Source organism: Eptatretus burgeri, chromosome 15 (assembly GCF_056783735.1).
Source record: "Eptatretus burgeri isolate ZD-2024b chromosome 15, Ebu_testis_v1, whole genome shotgun sequence".
Lineage (NCBI taxonomy): Eukaryota > Metazoa > Chordata > Myxini > Myxiniformes > Myxinidae > Eptatretus > Eptatretus burgeri.
Genome location: NC_140975.1, coordinates 68,105,812 through 68,123,311, shown reverse-complemented (window position 1 = coordinate 68,123,311; position 17,500 = coordinate 68,105,812). Strand labels below are relative to the sequence as shown.

At 44.4% G+C, this 17,500-nt stretch overlaps 1 protein-coding gene across 4 annotated transcripts in view; it reads right to left on the bottom strand.

Annotated features, from left to right (window-relative positions):
• The window catches only part of FBXO15 (F-box protein 15), an 82,821-nt gene that overhangs the window by 5,540 nt on the left and 59,781 nt on the right, over positions 1-17,500 (bottom strand). For 3 of the 4 annotated variants that reach the window (XM_085856647.1, XM_085856645.1, XM_085856646.1), the window contains exons 2-9: positions 14,935-14,980; positions 14,021-14,125; positions 13,166-13,239; positions 10,770-10,859; positions 3,160-3,280; positions 2,837-3,040; positions 2,465-2,597; positions 1,799-1,881 (exon numbers count right to left, since the gene is read on the bottom strand). In XM_085856647.1, the coding sequence (XP_085712773.1) occupies positions 1,799-1,881; positions 2,465-2,597; positions 2,837-3,040; positions 3,160-3,280; positions 10,770-10,859; positions 13,166-13,239; positions 14,021-14,125; positions 14,935-14,978 (854 nt within the window). In that variant the 5' untranslated portion in view covers positions 14,979-14,980. The remainder of the gene's footprint in view (positions 1-1,798; positions 1,882-2,464; positions 2,598-2,836; positions 3,041-3,159; positions 3,281-10,769; positions 10,860-13,165; positions 13,240-14,020; positions 14,126-14,934; positions 14,981-17,500) is intronic. The other variant, XM_085856649.1, reaches the window with a different exon arrangement.

Here is a 17,500-nt window from a genome sequence, read left to right as displayed (position 1 = left end):
AAACCCGTCCAATCAGCAACCCGTCCAGCGTTACATCAACTCACAACACCTTTTCATTATCTAAGCAGTGTTAGTATGTTTATGATTACAATGTTAACGCTTTGTGTTACCAGCTGTTAATCATTTGTACTTTGAGTGAAATAAAGAAAAGCAATTGTTAAAAAAAAATAACAATTATTCTTCCACAATGCTCAGATCCGTTTCAGAAAGAAGAAAAAATGATCACCACCATCATCTCTGCAACAACTACTACTACTACTACTACTACTACTACTACTACTACTACTACTACTACTACTACTACTCATTTGAGAAAACAGAATACAATCATTAGACTTCAGGGGTGAATGCAATTACAAATACATTCCAGGACACAATTGTGCTTAAATTGCAATTGTTCAGGTAAATCTTCATCAACGATCTCTCTTGACTCTCTGGAAAATCTTCCATCTCTTTTTGCTGATCACTCCACTCTCTGCCATGACATCCCTCATCCTTCTGGCAGACAGGCAGCAGTCTGTTCCCTCTGTTCAGCCCTTGACAAAAATCATAAACTGGACAAACACTTGGAATACGTCTTCGAACCCTGAGAAATCTCACTCTCACCGTCTCTCTCCGAAAGAACCGTATGGCAAGCCCTCTTGTCTCCTCTCTGAACAATCCTCTTGAGGAAGTTCAGTCACTCAAACTCCTAGGTCTCAATATCAGCCATGACCTTTCTTGGAGAAACCATATTTCAAAGCTGGCCTCCAAAGCCTCCAAAAACAGCATCCTCCATCTTACAAGGTCCTTCCTTGGCACACCTGAACTCCTATCCACCTACAAGGCCTTCAGCTGCAGCTTTATGGAGTACTGCTCTCCTGCCTCACATTTTGCTCAGCTTGACGATGTGGAAACCAAGGCCTTCAAGATCATTGGAATCTCCCAGGATGAAGCTGAGTCAATGGGCCTATCACTTCGCTATTGCAGACAGGTCGGTGGTCTCTGTCTTCTACCGCCTCCTTTCTGGTCTTGCACCCTCTGCTCTTTCTGTGCTTTGCCCCCCCCCCACCCCTCGGGTTTCTGCAGGGCTCAAACGGTCCACCATCAACCCTCTTTGGATAAAACTACCTCAATCCATGATCAATGCTCACCTCCACTCATTTGTTCCTCTTGTTTTTCCCCACCTGTGGAATCAACTTCCACATTCTCTTCAATCTCATTCTTCTCTCCAGATCTTCAAGCCAGCTGTTCACCACCATCTCAGATCGTTCCAATCCAAAACCATGATCTTTTCTACCCTCAATGGCCTCAACCCAATCTGTCCTCCTTCCAAATTTCCCGTTTTCCCTCCTACGAGTTTCCTTCTGTGTCCATCTTGTCCACTCTATGCATCCTCTCCTGCCCCCCATTCCTCCCCATACCCCATTGTTTGTTCAACTCTCCCTCTTTTGGCCTTCACCTCTGCTGTTGGTGTTTCCCCCCTCTCTCTGCTGCTCCTTTTGCGTGCGTCTCTACCGTTGCTTTTGCATCGTTTTTGTCTGTTACACCCTGATCCGTTCAGTGTACTAACTCTTCCACGAGCCCAGACTATGTACTGTATACAAAATAAAATCATTGTAATTGACCTCCAGGTGTGAACATGAAAGACCTTTCAGGAAACTGTATGTCAGGAACCTTGTATTTCATCAATGGCTGCGGATTGTCTGCCATCTCTCACGGTCTCGTACATATGATGGACTCTTTGTTTTTTAATGAATCTTCAACGATGCGTACATTTTCCTCAAACCCCTCGATTAACGGTCGATCCTCCGCGTACCTTTGCGAGGACCCCAGCATGCAGCGCTCGTATAGACGCATGGTGTGGAAGTTAACAGACGCAAACACCTGCTCGTTGGTGATCTGGAAGACAAATCACACATTCAGTTCCAACCTGGCAGGAAGGTTGAAGTTTTCAGCAAAGACAACTGCACTCCATTCCATCTATCTATAATGGAGCAGATGTGTTTATGGCCATGTTAATATGTGTATATGTGCGTGTGTCAGAAATAGCGCCACCTTTGGTGCGAGCCGGTATTGTCAAGCCATCATACTTTATCTTCATTTGTTGTGATCAACATAATTTATTTTAAAATGACAAAAATTATACGCACTTCCAAGAATGTGCTGCAGCACTTTGCCCACCGCAGGTGGGCCGAGAAGGGTACTTCCGCCAGGAGGGCGACGGTGCCTGCTCGTAATTATAATCATACAACTTCACAGGGTGGACAATGTCTTTCATCAAACAGATTTTTGTCCAATCCATACCCGATTAGCTAATTGCGACGGTGGAAGTAATGACACGCAACAACAAAGTGAAACTACTGGTGCACAGGGAAGGTGTTGCATTGCAGAGTACACAGTCCTTCGGACGAGACGTCGAGTGTGAAGTCATTAGAAAAGCTTCCTTGTGGTTATGGGGTTTAATAAAATAACCTGATAATACCTTTGAGACACCGATCAACAAGCCTGGCACAATATTGTACAGATTTATCGTTTCGTTCGAGGCCAAAGGAGTCAGCGTTCCTTCGTGCAATGGTGAAAGATTGTATTCGGCCAATAAGGAACGACGGGCAGGCCTGTAGGTGGGTGATAGGACAACAAGAAAAGCTTTCTCAACAATGCTCCTCGAAAGAAGAATGTACAAGGATTAAAAGGATATATATATATATATATATATATATATATATATATATATATATATATATATATATATATATATATATATATATATATATATATATGTGTGTGGTTCTTGTACTGCTTCTTCCTCATCATTCAAACAGGTAAGTGAAGACAAAGAGGTCATTCATGTTACCAGCATTTTGTTGAAGATGAAAACACGGGGCTGGCAAAGAAGATGCGCACACGTGCGTATTGGTACCAGCTACCGAAACGCCAGGTGACCTGAACCGAAAAGGTGGCCAGCTGTTGCTCATAAGCAAGGCAAGGATGGCCGCCATCATGACCTGTGGCATTTACGGGCTGCAGAAGCCAGTAGTGTGAGCCATCAGTGTAAAATCTAGTGGAAAGGGTGGAAAGGGCGAATGCAGGTAAGTTCGATCGATATGTCAATCCCAAATGCTAACGTGTGTAACAAGCAATGAAGAGAATCGAATGGAAAATGATGTTTCCGCGTACAAAGTGCCATAAGATTGGAAAGACAGACGTTCCGAGCGAAGGTTTCTTCTTGCGGCTACACTTTGGGAGTGCTGCACAGCTTTGGTGATGGCATGTTGTATACACATCTTCTTCCAGGCACCTGTGAAAATCAAGCATTCACCGCTCTGGTCACTTACATGTTCCTCAGAAAAAAATCTACGACAATGCAGAGCCTGCTGAGGGCACAGAACAGCCGATACCTGTCTCTTTGGTTTAAACACTACTGTTTGTCAAGGGACAATGACTGCTTTTCTGACATGGTCTGACATTGACACAATGGATCTTCAACAACAGAAGTCAAACTGACTGTTGCCATCGGCTGTGCAGTGGTCAAGGGAGAAGTATTGGAAGGAAACGCAATAAACTACCGGGCAGGCCACGTGTTCCCAATCAACACCATGATTCAAAGATGTATACATGAAAAAAAACACACACACACACACACACACACACACACACACACACACACACACACACACACACACACACACTTCGAGACATGGTAGGTCTCCGTTTCCATCTCCTGAAACCCATCCACGTGTAGAGATCGCAGTCAACAACACCAACAGCATCTTACACATATATATGTAAATGAAAAAATTGAGTCACAGATGTAGCTCTGGATGATCTTAATGGTGACAAGCCTTTGGCCCAATAAGCCTTCCTCTTGGTCTTCCTCAATGAGAGCAAATGTACAGTGGGAGCATGTAGACACATATATATATATATATATATATATATATATATATATATATATATATATATATATATATATATATATATACATACACACACACACACACACACACACACAAAAACGAGCAGGGGTACCTGGCGTTGCTATGCAACGCTGGATCCCTCCTCCAAACCCACCCCTTACCTTCCCCTGTCTCCTCCCAACGCAGTTCCTCCAGACCCCCACCCTACCCCTTCCCCTCCCTCCTCCCACAAAGGAATTTTTACAAGATTTTTTAACACATTTGGGGAAAATAAATAAATTAAATAAAATCCGCTTTTGATTTCTACCAACCTCTAACCTGCCTCATCGTCTCTAACTTTCCACGTGTCGTGTCGAAATCTGCCCCGTAAGGGAAAAATACATCGATATGGGTGAAACAAGTCATGGTATATAGATCAGTGATCTTCACGACTGTTTTAGAGGGGGACCACTTTTGCTGATAGGACATCAGTGTGATAGCCGCCACCACCTGCAGGACTCCATAATGGCTGCTATTAGGCCCCGCCCCCCACGTACTCTTTGTTGTGGTTAACCTGGCTGCAAGCGTAATTGTTTGTATACTGCAACTACATACTGATGTAGTTATGTTACTTTTATTCTTTGCGTTGTGACACTCATTTGAAACCATTGGGTCAATTTGATAGCATTTATGGCAGATTATGATGGGGGTGTTTTCACATTTGTGAATTATTAGCCGCATGTCAGGGGCCGCACTTTAGGCCACCAGGGCCCGCCATTAGCTCGTGGGCCATGCAGTGAAGAACAGGGGTATAGATGTTTATCCTCGTCACCATGTGAAGAATTTTTGGTGTTAGCACTCCATTCGAAACTGCTGATAATGAATGGCTGGCGTGGGAAGCGCTAGCTCTTTGCTTGGTAACTGAACACATCCCTGGGCATCTCAACAACAAACAGCACATACAAAATGCCGACACAAAAGGACAGTTTCTTTTTTTTAATGCCTCTGCCAACGAAGTCACCGGAGGCATTATGTTTTCAACTTGTCCATCCAGCTGTCTGTCCGTCTGTCCGTCTGTCCGCGATAGGTTTTCAGTCACGCGATAACTTAAAGGTCCCATGACACCCAAAACTTTCTGGTTATTTATATATTAACTTGACCTTCCTTGTGAAGAAATCACCCATGTTTTTTTTTTTAATCAAGAATGGGATAATTAGACCAATATTTCGAACATTTCTTGTGCTTTTCACAACTTGCTATGCCCCGCCCCTTAAAAAAAAAGTTGACTTCAGCGAACCGCAGTGTTGACGTCACATACAGAAACTGGCACAGAGTGGATTGACTCGAGATCTCTCGAGTCTAGACTAGTCTGATAAATCCGTCATCCCTCCGACTAGGCCGATAAATCCGCCGTCCGTCCTACGAGGCTGATAAATCCGTCGTCCCTCCGACTAGGCCGATAAATCCGCCGTCCGTCCGACGAGGCTGATAAATCCGTCGTCCGTCCGACTAGGCCCATAAATCCGTCGTCCCTCCGACTAGTCCGATAAATCCGCCGTCCGTCCGACTAGGCCCATAAATCCGTCGTCCCTCCGACTAGTCCGATAAATCCGTCGTCCGTCCGACTAGGCCCATAAATCCGTCGTCCGTCCGACTAGGCTCATAAATCCGTCGTCCCTCCGACTAGTCCGCTAAATCCGTCGTCCGTCCGACTAGGTCGATAAATCCGTCGTCCCTCCGACTAGTCTGATAAATCCGTTGTCTGCCTGACTCGGCCGATAAATCCGTTGTCCCTCCGACTAGTCCGATAAATCCGTCGTCTGTCTGACTCGGCCGATAAATCCGTCGTCCCTCCGACTAGTCCGATAAATCTGTCGTCCGTCCGACTCGTCCGATAAATCCGTCGTCCGTCCGACTCGGCCGATAAATCCGTTGTCCCTCCAACTAGTCCAATAAATCCGTCGTCCCTCCAACTGGTCCGCTAAATCCGTTGTCCATCCGACGAGTCCGATAAATCCGTCGTCCGTCCGACTAGGCTGATAAATCTGACGTGCTGTGGCTTTCTCTTATTATTCTCTTTTCTTCATTGTTTTCTACTGGCGCTACATGACGATAGTAGGAATAAAATAAATAAAAATGCAACAAAACGTCAGATTTATCGGACTACTCGAGACAATTGTGTCGCAAGGTGTGTTCTGCACACAAGTTTTCATCGTATCCGGACAGTGAGATTGCTTCGTTTTATGCGCAGAGAGACACGGCCGATGACATTCACGTCACCTCACTAAAATATTTCTGATATCGAGCAGTATGCAAGTCGAATTTACATTATTGAATTACGAATAGGATTTAGTCTAACCAGTTGTTATTGCCAAGTCTTCCTTCAATGTCCTCCCGATCATCATGAACGCCGGGAATTTCATCGCCATTTTCCTCTGCTTGTCCTGGTTCGGGCTCGAACTGGTAAGGCCGTATTCCATTTCCAGCTGCCTGAACTTCACCTCCCGTGACTACGTTATCCGACAATTCTCCATGTGATTCAGACCAAAATCCTTCATTTCTCTCACACTCACTGTCGCTACCAGACAAATCAAAGTCCATGTCATCCATTATTCAAAAGCAAATGTTAGATTTTTTTTTAAAGCAGAAATGAACGAAGAGATTGAGTCGATCAATCGAATGTGGAAACGCACAGGAAGCCAATAGAATCACGTAGACCACCAACCCGAGTAATTTGCGTGCAGCCTTTGTCGTTCTGGAGATGACGTCATGTGGGTTACGCCCCTTTCAGTAGAATTTTTAGGGGCATTCCCGAAGAGGTTTGTTTTTTTAATTTTACATTTTACAGAACGAGTATTGTGAAAAAAAACATTGTCAGATCTGAAATCACGATGAAAAACTCCGATAGGACATATATAAATGAAATTTCAGTACTTTTGGGTGTCATGGGATCTTTAAGAACGGCTGAAGGAATCCAAGTCAAACTTGATACAAGTATGTAATTGCATAATGATGCACAGACGAACTGATTAAATTTAGGGGGCAAGAGGTCAAAGGCCATGTTAGGTAAAAATGCTGTTACAGTGCTAACTTGTGAACCAGTGATGGGATTTTGTTCAAACTTGATACAAGTACGTATAGTGATGCACAGATGAACCGATTCGATTTCGGAGGCATTAGGTCAAAGGTCAAAGGTCATGTCAGATGAAAATGCTGTTACGGCGCTAACTTATGAACCAGTGATGGGATTTTGACCAAACTTGTGTGGAAGTATACATACAGTATGATGCAAAGATGAACCGATTATATAGCGGCATCAAGAGGTCAAAGGTCAGAGTCCGTGATAAAAGTCATCGTGGAAACAAAAACCTAACGACGGCTGAAGGGATCTCACTGAAACTTGGTACAAGCGTGTATAATGATGTATGCATAAACTGATTATATTATGGGGTCAAGAAGTCAAAGATCAAAGGTCATGTCACGCAAAAATGTGATATTTCAGAACAGCTGAAGGGATTTAAATCAAACTCGGTACAAGTATTATAATGATGTAATAGCGTGGGCGGACGCATATCTGTCGAAGTCACAATGTCGAAGAGTGCCATTCTCGTTTTAATTAAAGATCTATAATAATAATCAAGACTGTTTTCGTTGTAATGAAAACATACGTTGTTCTGGTTTAACATGTACACAAACTATCAGAGGTGATATCGAGTGTACAAAAGTGGACGTGTACATTTCATACAGAACTTCTTTGACGTGTACGTGTCGTATGTACATAATAAATCTCTCTCGGGAATTTCCCCGCCGGCCCGACGAAATAATTACGGATGCAGGCATTTCACGACCAAGCCAATTTTAATGTATATTTTACATGTCCATCAGTTTGTTGAGAAGCCTTGAAAAGTCAGGTGAAAGCCAGAAGTTTTTTTTTTAATGAAAGACCTCTATTTTCTTTCTTCTTCATAATATGAGAATGAACATAGTCGTGTCTACGGAGGTTAAGTTAATTATCCCACCCTTGCCCCAGTTATCGTGGATGGGGCGGTTAACACCGGCCTGGACGGACAGCCAAATGGTTCTACCTTGGAGGCGAACGTGTGATCCTTGGAGATTATGGCGCGTGCGGGATGGAGGGCGGCAAAGGCGTATACCCGACGGAAGCACAAGGGTTTTCCTCGAACCCACAATGAATAGACAGACACAAGCAGCTTTAATAAATAAGGGTTTAATGAACATAAATCAAATATATATAATGGAAATAAATCAAAGAGTGATGTAATAAAAAATAAATTTTGAGACGCCTCCACACAGATACAGAAACAGACAAGGGGAAAGATAAAATAAAAGAATATCCCTCCCTTTTTTCTGACACTTAGCTGGGTGTCCAGATATGATCTTTTATGAGCTTGGCGATCAAATCTCGTCATCCTGCGCGACAAACCGCACCCAAATGGCGCCAAGCCGCTGTTTGCATGGGAAACGTACATGAGGTAATTCATGTGGCGGAATTCAACACCAGGGTTCACCAACCGCCGTGCAGCTTCTTCTCACGAACGAACATGCCGACCCCGCTCCTCTCTTAACACCAGGTCCGCTCACAATGGCCCGCCTTCCTCCTTGAACACACGACGGGATAACGCCGAGTTATTACTGAGAGACTCTCTCTCTCTCTCTCTCTCTCTCTCTCTCTCTCTCTCTCTCTCTCTCTCTCTCTCTCTCTCTCTCTCTCTCTCTCTCTCTCTCTCTCTCTCTCTCTCTCTCTCTCTCTCTCTCTCTCTCTCTCTCTCTCTCTCTCCCTCTCTCTACCTCTCTCTCTCTCTCCCTCTCTCTCTCTCTCTCTCTCTCTCTCTCTCTCCCCCCTTCTCACATAAACGTACAACTTCGCAACTCAGCTGAACAGTAATGGCTGGCGTCTTGCTCCAGCACGTGGGCAAATTCACACAGCATGAACACGAGAATCACGCAGCCTTCTTCGCCATGTCGAGGCGAAGCCAGCGAGCGAGACCCTTCCGTCTCTACCACGTACCTCATCCAACCATATCCTCTTCTCATGCCCTCGTCTCTCTTGCACCTTCTCACGTCACCCCGACCAATTATAAGCCTTGGGGGTGTGGCCTGCCAGTTGTTGTTGTTGTTAAAAGTGTCGTTCCTTTTCATAGCTGGCTTTGTAAATGCAAAACGTAGGAAAAGGTCACAGGGGGAAATCACATACTGGGAGAAATTAGCCTTAACCCTACCTAATTAACACAGCACCACCCCCCCCCCCCCCACCCATGTGGTGACAAATAACAATCTTAAGCTGAAAGTTTTCACCACTTAAATTACATTGAAATGTTTCCTACTCGCCTATGGACCATGCTACACTATACAATCCTACCTTTACAATGAAATTCCTCCATCTAGCCTACAAACATAACAGTACTTCATTGGGCGGTATATATTAGACTGCTGCCAATATCGCTGCAAACAAAACATACATTACCTCATTTGAGTTGAAATCAAAATGTGCCTTTGTTTCCTTAAAACGGTACCATTAATGATAGAAGACATGTTGTTCAGTCTTCCACTGTATATCAGAGACTAATGAACAATCAGAGCTATGCGAAGCGAAAAAGATGGTGACAATTTCTGGGCGGCTGGAGGGAAAGGCGTGGCCCGGCTAATGGGTGGTGCTTGTGATGCTGGGAAAGAGAGGGGAAGGTGTGGCCTGTACATTGGGCGGCACTTATGACCCACAGACACAAACTCAGCTTTAGATACAAGATGGGGGGCACATACACGAAGGTGGATACATTGAGACCTGGGAGGGCTCCGTTCCACCTTTAGTCCGGGGCCTTATGTAATCCTGTGGGATTTGGAAGTTTATTTTGTATGCTTTGCGGGAAATCATTATTTATGATGTGAGTAAGGGAAAACATTTTGGCGCAAATTTTTTCGAGTATGTTTGCATATTTTTAATGCAAATTAGGAATGACGTCATAGTTCAATATACCAATACACAGTATAGACCAATTCCCTTGCAATTTTGGTGCAAATTAAAAATGTTGGCACATTTAATATATTATTTACAGCCAGGGATAGTGTGTGGAGTCAAATATGGCACCATCCGTTGAAGCATATTTTCATAAATGCTTATCCAAATGAAGTACGACGTCATAATTTGTAAATAAAAATGAAACGATGTAAATTTTCTTTGCAAAATCTGATACAAATTTAATTTTGTGGACCCTATGCATAGATTTTAGCAGACATTGTCTGTATTCAGTATCTTATTGATCAATAATACTTAACATGTGTGACATGCTAACGAATCGTGACGTAATGACGCCATATAAAAGTATGATCTGATCAAGTCTCGTCACAAACATGGCAACAACAAGTTCTGGTTTGATTTTTTTTTTATAATTTAGTATGGATGACAAAAAAAATGCAGATCACTTATACTTTTGTTCTTTTGTTTGTTGTTTTGTTCTTAGAGGCATGACAAGTCAAGACAAGGCAAGACACAAGCAAGATTGATCTGTTACCCTGCCCTTTCCTGACTAAGCAATGGAGCCAAGTCCCGAGAAAAAGACCACGGATATAAATTATAAATGACTATAGTAGGTGCATTATATGCCAAACCCTTACCAAGTGAGCCACTGGTCCAGAACGTTCAGCAAGGGACATATAAAAACATTTTGTATTATGTGGCAGCCCGAGCTAAATATGGCGAGAGTGACCTTATTGATGTGAGCAAACGATTGGAACATGTTACTGACGAAATGCTCAAACGCGATGGTGCAACAGTCCATGCTAGTTGTAGAAAGAATGTGGTCCATTCTCAAAAGCTGGAAAGAGCAAAAGTAAGATTTGAGAAAGCAGTAAGTTCCAAAAATATCAATGTACTTTTGCCAAAGGCTGGACGAGCTTCAACTTCATCAACGCCAGATCTCGCTCCAGGACCATCACATGAAGTACGCCTTTCCCGCTCATCGACTGCAAGATATGACAAGCAAATGTGTTTTTTTTCCCGTCAAACATACAAAGAAAAATAACATGTGCACGTAATCCAGAGTGGAAGCCGAGGAAAGCAACTTCATGATTACGTGACAAACTGTGACAAAGACATCTTCAAGATTTATCTTAGTAGTGCTATTAAACCTGATGATGCCCTCTCAATTATTGTCAGATACCATCAAACATGCTGGACAAAACTGTTGTACGTGGTACGGGAAATACAAGTGTAAAAAATACCAAAGAGCAATCTGTGAATGAGAATGAGATTGCTGCAAAAATAGAGTTCCTGGATCTCATCAAGAATCTACTTGAGGCTGGACGTATCCTCTCTATTGATGATGCACATACAGCTTATTTGAGAATATTACGGCAACACAATGTAGATGATTCACCTTCTCGCAAATATGTAAGGAAAATTATCAATGACAATAACGTTGACATAGACTTTATCCCTGCTCCTCGTCGAAATGAGGCGGATCGCTTTTGCTTGAATGCTGCTAAGGTAGCGGCAATTGAGGCTGCTGTTAGTGCAGCTGATGTTGACAGTGACATGAGACTCGTATATCAATGTGCAAAGATTGTACGCAAGGTCACATTAAAGTCAACCCCTTGGGAATATGATGATACTCTAGGATCAGACATGACAGAGAAAATCCCTTCTAAGCTTGGGAACTTACTCTGCTGGATTATGGCAGGTGTGTCAACTGAACTTCAGACGGAAAAGCATACGAGTGATGTCGACGAAAAGGCATGCTATGCATTCTTGGCCAACAAATTATGTATCAGGTTAAAACTGATCGGCAAATGCGTTATGAACTATTGATTTAGGTCCTATATATGATGCCCTGGGCAGTCAGAAAGCTTCTGCACTCCCTGGCTTAAACGTCTGAAGTGGTTGTGACCAGACTGGCACATTCTGTGGGAAATCAAAAATTTCCTGCTGGAATACACTGCAGAAAGCCGATGGTGATATTGTTAGAGCATTTGGCAACCTTGGAAACACTCCAAGCATACAGGAAGATGACGTCAGTGAATTGGAGCGCTAACGTATGTCAACTCTACATTCCTGGCACAACAATCTCTTCTGTGAACGAGATGCGTTGGTTCCTCTTCAGTAAGTGCCAGTACACAGATGAGAAATTGCCCCCTATAAAGGCCACCCGGGTACAGAAGATCAAGAGAGCAAATTATGTCACCATGATATGGAAACAATGCGGCACTGCATCTTCAACTCTACCTCCACCAACTTCTCATGGATGGCGTCTGGAAGGTGACCGGCTTCTTCCCGTCCCAACAACAGTTTTGCCAGCACCTCAGGCTGTGCTTCAACTAGTCAAATGTGGATGTAAAGGAAGTTGCTCTACGATGATCTGCTCATGTCGGAAGCACAATCTCAAATGCACAGATATGTGTACCTGCGAAGTAGCTTGTGAGAACAGAATTGTTAACATACATACTGCAGGTGACGACGGTGACGATGAGGATGATGTTCTTAAAACGTAGATCATGCGGTCAGCTCCAGATATGTCCATGTACTTATTTTTGGTTTCCTTGTTTTAAAACCATTTCATGTATAATGGCACTATTGCATACATCAAATGCATGGTGAACACTATATTACTATGACATCATAACTAATTTGCATAAATTATGATGGTTTGATAGGTCCCCTTGAATATAATGAAGATATATTAAAAAAACCCCAGCACAAGACTTTAGTAACAAAAGCAAATAAAATACCTTAATGTAAACAGAAGCATGAACATTTTCCATAGGCTTATAAAAGGTATGACATATCATACTTGAATAGAAAGCAAAACGATGATTGAGGCATGCTTTTTTCCTAGTTTATATGTGATAAATATTAAACCAGAGGTATTGACACCATAATGTATGTATGAGAGCAGGAAATTTTAAAATAGCATTGGAGATGACAACCAATATGCAAATTTTTGCATTTTTATGTGTATTCTATGGCGTCATAGTTCATATGAACAAAAAGGCGGGAAAAAGTGATCGAAAAAATTGGCCGCCAATGTTTTTTTGATTCAGTGTTCATCGTAGATTAGATTCCAGTAAAGATTAGGAAATAAACATGAACTGCACACGGGAGCCATTTTGGAGACATATGGCCCTGCACTACTTATCAAACTTGCATATAGATATAACAGCCGACGACACACACACACACACACACACACACACACACACACACACACACACACACACACACACACGCACGCACGCACGCACGCACGCACGCACGCACGCACACACTTGCTTACCCTCATGCTCAGCATATTTAAAATCCAGTCTGGCCCAGAAGGAATATCTCAGGCAAAGCTTCTTCCAAAGTACACTGAAAACATAATCAAATGAAAGTCCTCTTAAGATGCATTCATGTACTTCGCGAAAAACTATGAACAGTGTACAGTACTTCACCATGTCCAAGGGGCGGTGCCACATTGGATAGAGGGGGCGGTGCTACCCTGTATTATAGGGGGCGGTGCCACACTGGATTATAGGGGGTGGTGTCACCCTGGATTATAGGGGGCGGTGCCACACTGGATAGAGGGGGCGGTGCCACCTTGGATTATAGGGGCGGTTCCACCCCTGGATTATAGGGGGTGGTGCCACCCTGGATTATAGGGGGCGGTGCCACCCTGGATTATAGGGGCGGTTCCACCGTGGATTATAGGGGCGGTTCCACCGTGGATTATAGGGGGCGGTGCCACACTGGATTATAGGGGGCGGTGTCACACTGGATTATAGGGGGCGGTGCCACCCTGGATTATAGGGGGCGGTGCCACCCTGGATTATAGGGGGCAGTGCCACACTGGATGCTCAGGGGGTGGTGACACATTGGATTATTGGGGCTGGTGCCACACTCGATTACAGAGGACGGTGCCACACTGGATGCTCGGGGGTGGTAGCACACCGCACACAAACAGTGCATGTACTTTACCTGTTGGATTACATTTAAAAAATTAATTCTCCAATCACAAAAATTTTGCTCATTTATACAGCATGAAAGTGCTCATCAAAAAGGTGACATTGTTTTCTAACCTAATAAAGGTACACGTGTTTTTCCAGTCAACAACAACAAAAAATATCCTTTCCCCACCCCTTCAAATACGTACTTGTCACTTGCAAGGAGCAGGAATTGTCGATTGACACAGCACAAACTCATCAAATCACTCTCAGTCAGGTATTCTAGAATCTTCAGCTGAATCTCAACCGGGATTCTGGGATTGGGGTTGGAACAAGATCGAAAAGATAACGAAGCCAAAATCAAATCAAACGGAGGACATTCAATCATTTAAGGCACATATTTATTAGGAAGAAGCCAATGTAGTATATTTATGAGCTTAGGAGGAATACATGTCATTCATCTGCATGGGGGAGAGGGGGAGGAGTGAGGGTTCAGACTTGCAGAAGGAGGTGAAGAGTAAGACACAATATCTTGTTTTTAATGTGTCAGAGCTACAAATTTACCGGAAAAAGCCAATTATCACGAAGTATGGTTAAAAATTTTTTTTTACAGGATCTATGGTAAGGCTTGAAGTGGAGCTGCCACACACACATGGACATAGTAACATAAAGACAAATAAAGGAGACACAATGCAAGAATTAGACAAGACAAGCTCGAGGTAAGTGCCGTCACTTGCTGCGGCACTCTGGTTACCAGCGAAGCCACAACAATGACGCCACTTTTCTCACTGCATTCAGTGGGCAATTTTCTCAGGAGGAATTTCCTCCTCCCCATGAATGACAGGCAACCAGTGGGGATTGTCGGTGTTCTTGACCTTTTAAACGCTGAACATCAAGCAAGCAAGCAGCACGTACCGTTTAAACAGTCTTTGGTATGACCCGACTGCGTTCGAACCGCCCGCCGAACTCCCAGACTCGCAGCAAACCCTCAAACCATTACACCACCGAGTGTGGCTTCATCCCATTTTTTCAGATTTTGCATTTCCAAACCAAGTGCTTCTGTTCATTGCATGAGCTTTTCCAAACAATTGGAGTAAAGATGGAAGTAAGTGCAAATCCTTACGTGTCGATGCTTTGAGGGTGATGCGAAGAGCCACACACATCCATGCCTGTGGAAATGGACAATGAAAAGGGAATGTTTAAAGACTTGAAGATAAAATACAAAGTAAACTTTTGAATACAAAACAAAAACATGTAATGTTGTGTAACCCAAACTGCACTGGGGGAGAGGGGGAATTGTGCCCCCCTCGATGTTATTCGTGATTTTTTTTTTTCATAACGCTGGGGATTTCAAATTGTCCTTACATGACTTTTTTCCCCTCAAATCTTGTACACGTTTTGATACCGAAGATGTCCGGATCGGACTCTCCGTTCATACTTTGTAATTTAAAGAGAATAGAATTACCGAAAAAGTTGCACAAAATTTGTTGCAGGTCATGAATTGTCTCTCGTGTCAACACAAACAGACAGTTGATAATGTCCACTTTTGTCATTTCTACCTTTTCTGGAATTCCAATTCCACATAGGGTATTGTCATTGTGCACCGTTTGTGCATTGTGCACGTATATGTATGTATGTATATATATATATATATATATATATATATATATATATATATATATATATATATATATATATATATATATATATATATATATATATATATATATATATATATATATATATATATATATATATTGTTGTGGTTACCAAATTCGCAAACCACCATTCAGGTCCCTTAGGTGAGATATCTCGGTAAGTACATGTGTAGTTAGGCCCAAACCCGTTGTCTAGTGGGAATACATGTCATTTATGCGTGCTGCGACTCTTCAGGATAGCCGTTTTTCTTTTGCTATCTTTATTTTGGACCAACCGCCATTGTTACCACCACCAACCACATCAACCACCCACCGCGGCGCCGCTTCACGTCACACCTCGCAACCGTCGCATCGCCACCGTTCTTGCGCCGCTTGTGGGTACCGGTGTTGGACTCGTGCAGGGCGCGCGCCGAACAGCGTGTACAAAACCACGGATTTTCTGCTTCAAAAACGGATCAAAAACGACACACGCCCACTTTTGTGCCGTCCAATCGGTGAGCGAGGGGCGATTTGGCCCCGCCTCCAGGGCGTTGGAGGGCGATCGATATATGCAAATTTATGGATCAAAAAGCATTCACGCCCACTTTTTCTCGGGCCAATGGGGAGCGAGGTGAAAGGTCGAAGGCAGAGGGTCAAAGATGAGAAGGCGAAGCCACGGGGCTGATATAAGCGACCGTGTTCGTCAGTCCAGTGAGTAGTAGAGTCGAGGGGAACAGAGAGTTAAGACTTCGCGGGCGGTGGAGTTGGCAAGAAGGAGCTGGTCGTCGTCGTGTGCGTTGGAGTCGGAGCGGAGGGGACGGAGCTGTGGAGAGGCGGCGAGGGCAGACAAGGGGGTGCTCGTGTCGTGCAGGGAGCTGCACCCCAGGGAGGCCGACAGCGCGACCTGGCCGAGGTGGAGACGCTCGTCGCGGGACTCGAGGCAGAGTAGGAATCCTCTATACCCCGAGCATCAGCAACCCCCTCCTGTTTCCCCCCCGCGCTGAGATAGTGCGACCAAGGGGGCCCCTTTCCCACCCCCTACCAGACACTGCCCGCGAGTCCCGCGGAGTTGAGGCACCATCGCCGCTCCGCGTCTCATCACCAGACGGGTAGGCCCGACCCGGTCTCGGCCTCAGGCCCGCCTCATCCTTGAGTGTGTTCTTTTCCTTGGTTTTGGGTATGTGTTGTCGGCGCCGTCTATGAAGTAAAATTGTATAAGTGTTGCCGTGTGCTCGCGTAATCGGTATTAGATCTGCATTGTCGCATTTGCTTTTTGTGTAAATTGAATTGTGTTTTTCTTTTCTGTGTGCTTTTGGTGGAATTGAATATGTGTGCTTTCCGTTCATCGCGAATAAATGTGCTTTGTGTTGAACTGTTTCCCGCTTCGCTTCGTCATTTCTTTCATTGAATCCTCATCTTGCTTCACGTAAAGGGTTGGTAGTGGGCTGAATACGCCCGATAATTAATCGAACCGTCGAGGTCGACGATAACACCGCTCGGTTATCCCGATAGTACGGAACGGGTCGCTTAAGTGGCCCGTGTCCGAAGTCGACCTGCGGCGAGGTGCGATCGCCCGGTCTACCCTCCGCGTGGGTACTTAGGTAGGTCGAATTTGGCGAGCAACCCTATCCCACGCGGGGGCTGATTGGCTCGATCGCGGTGAGACCGAAAGGTCCACCCGTGACTGGTTCCCGGCGTTAGTCCGAGAGGGTCACGACTGGATTGTCCGTCCGGTGGGCGACGTGCCGCGATTCGAGTTACGTGGCCGTCGCACGCCGGCGGGCGCGAATCCGTAACAATATATATATATATATATATATATATGTATATATATATATATATTGTTACGAATTTGCCACCCGCCCAGCATGTGGACAGCCGCTTTAGCCAATGGCGGCCGTCCCACCCACCGAACGGACAATTCAGTCTCGACTTTTCGGAACAACGCCGAAAACCAGTCACGGGTGTGCTCCAAGCCTCCACGCACACCACGGCCTAGTCAATATTCTACCCGCACGCGACAGAGTCAATCACCGAATTGTCGATATACCT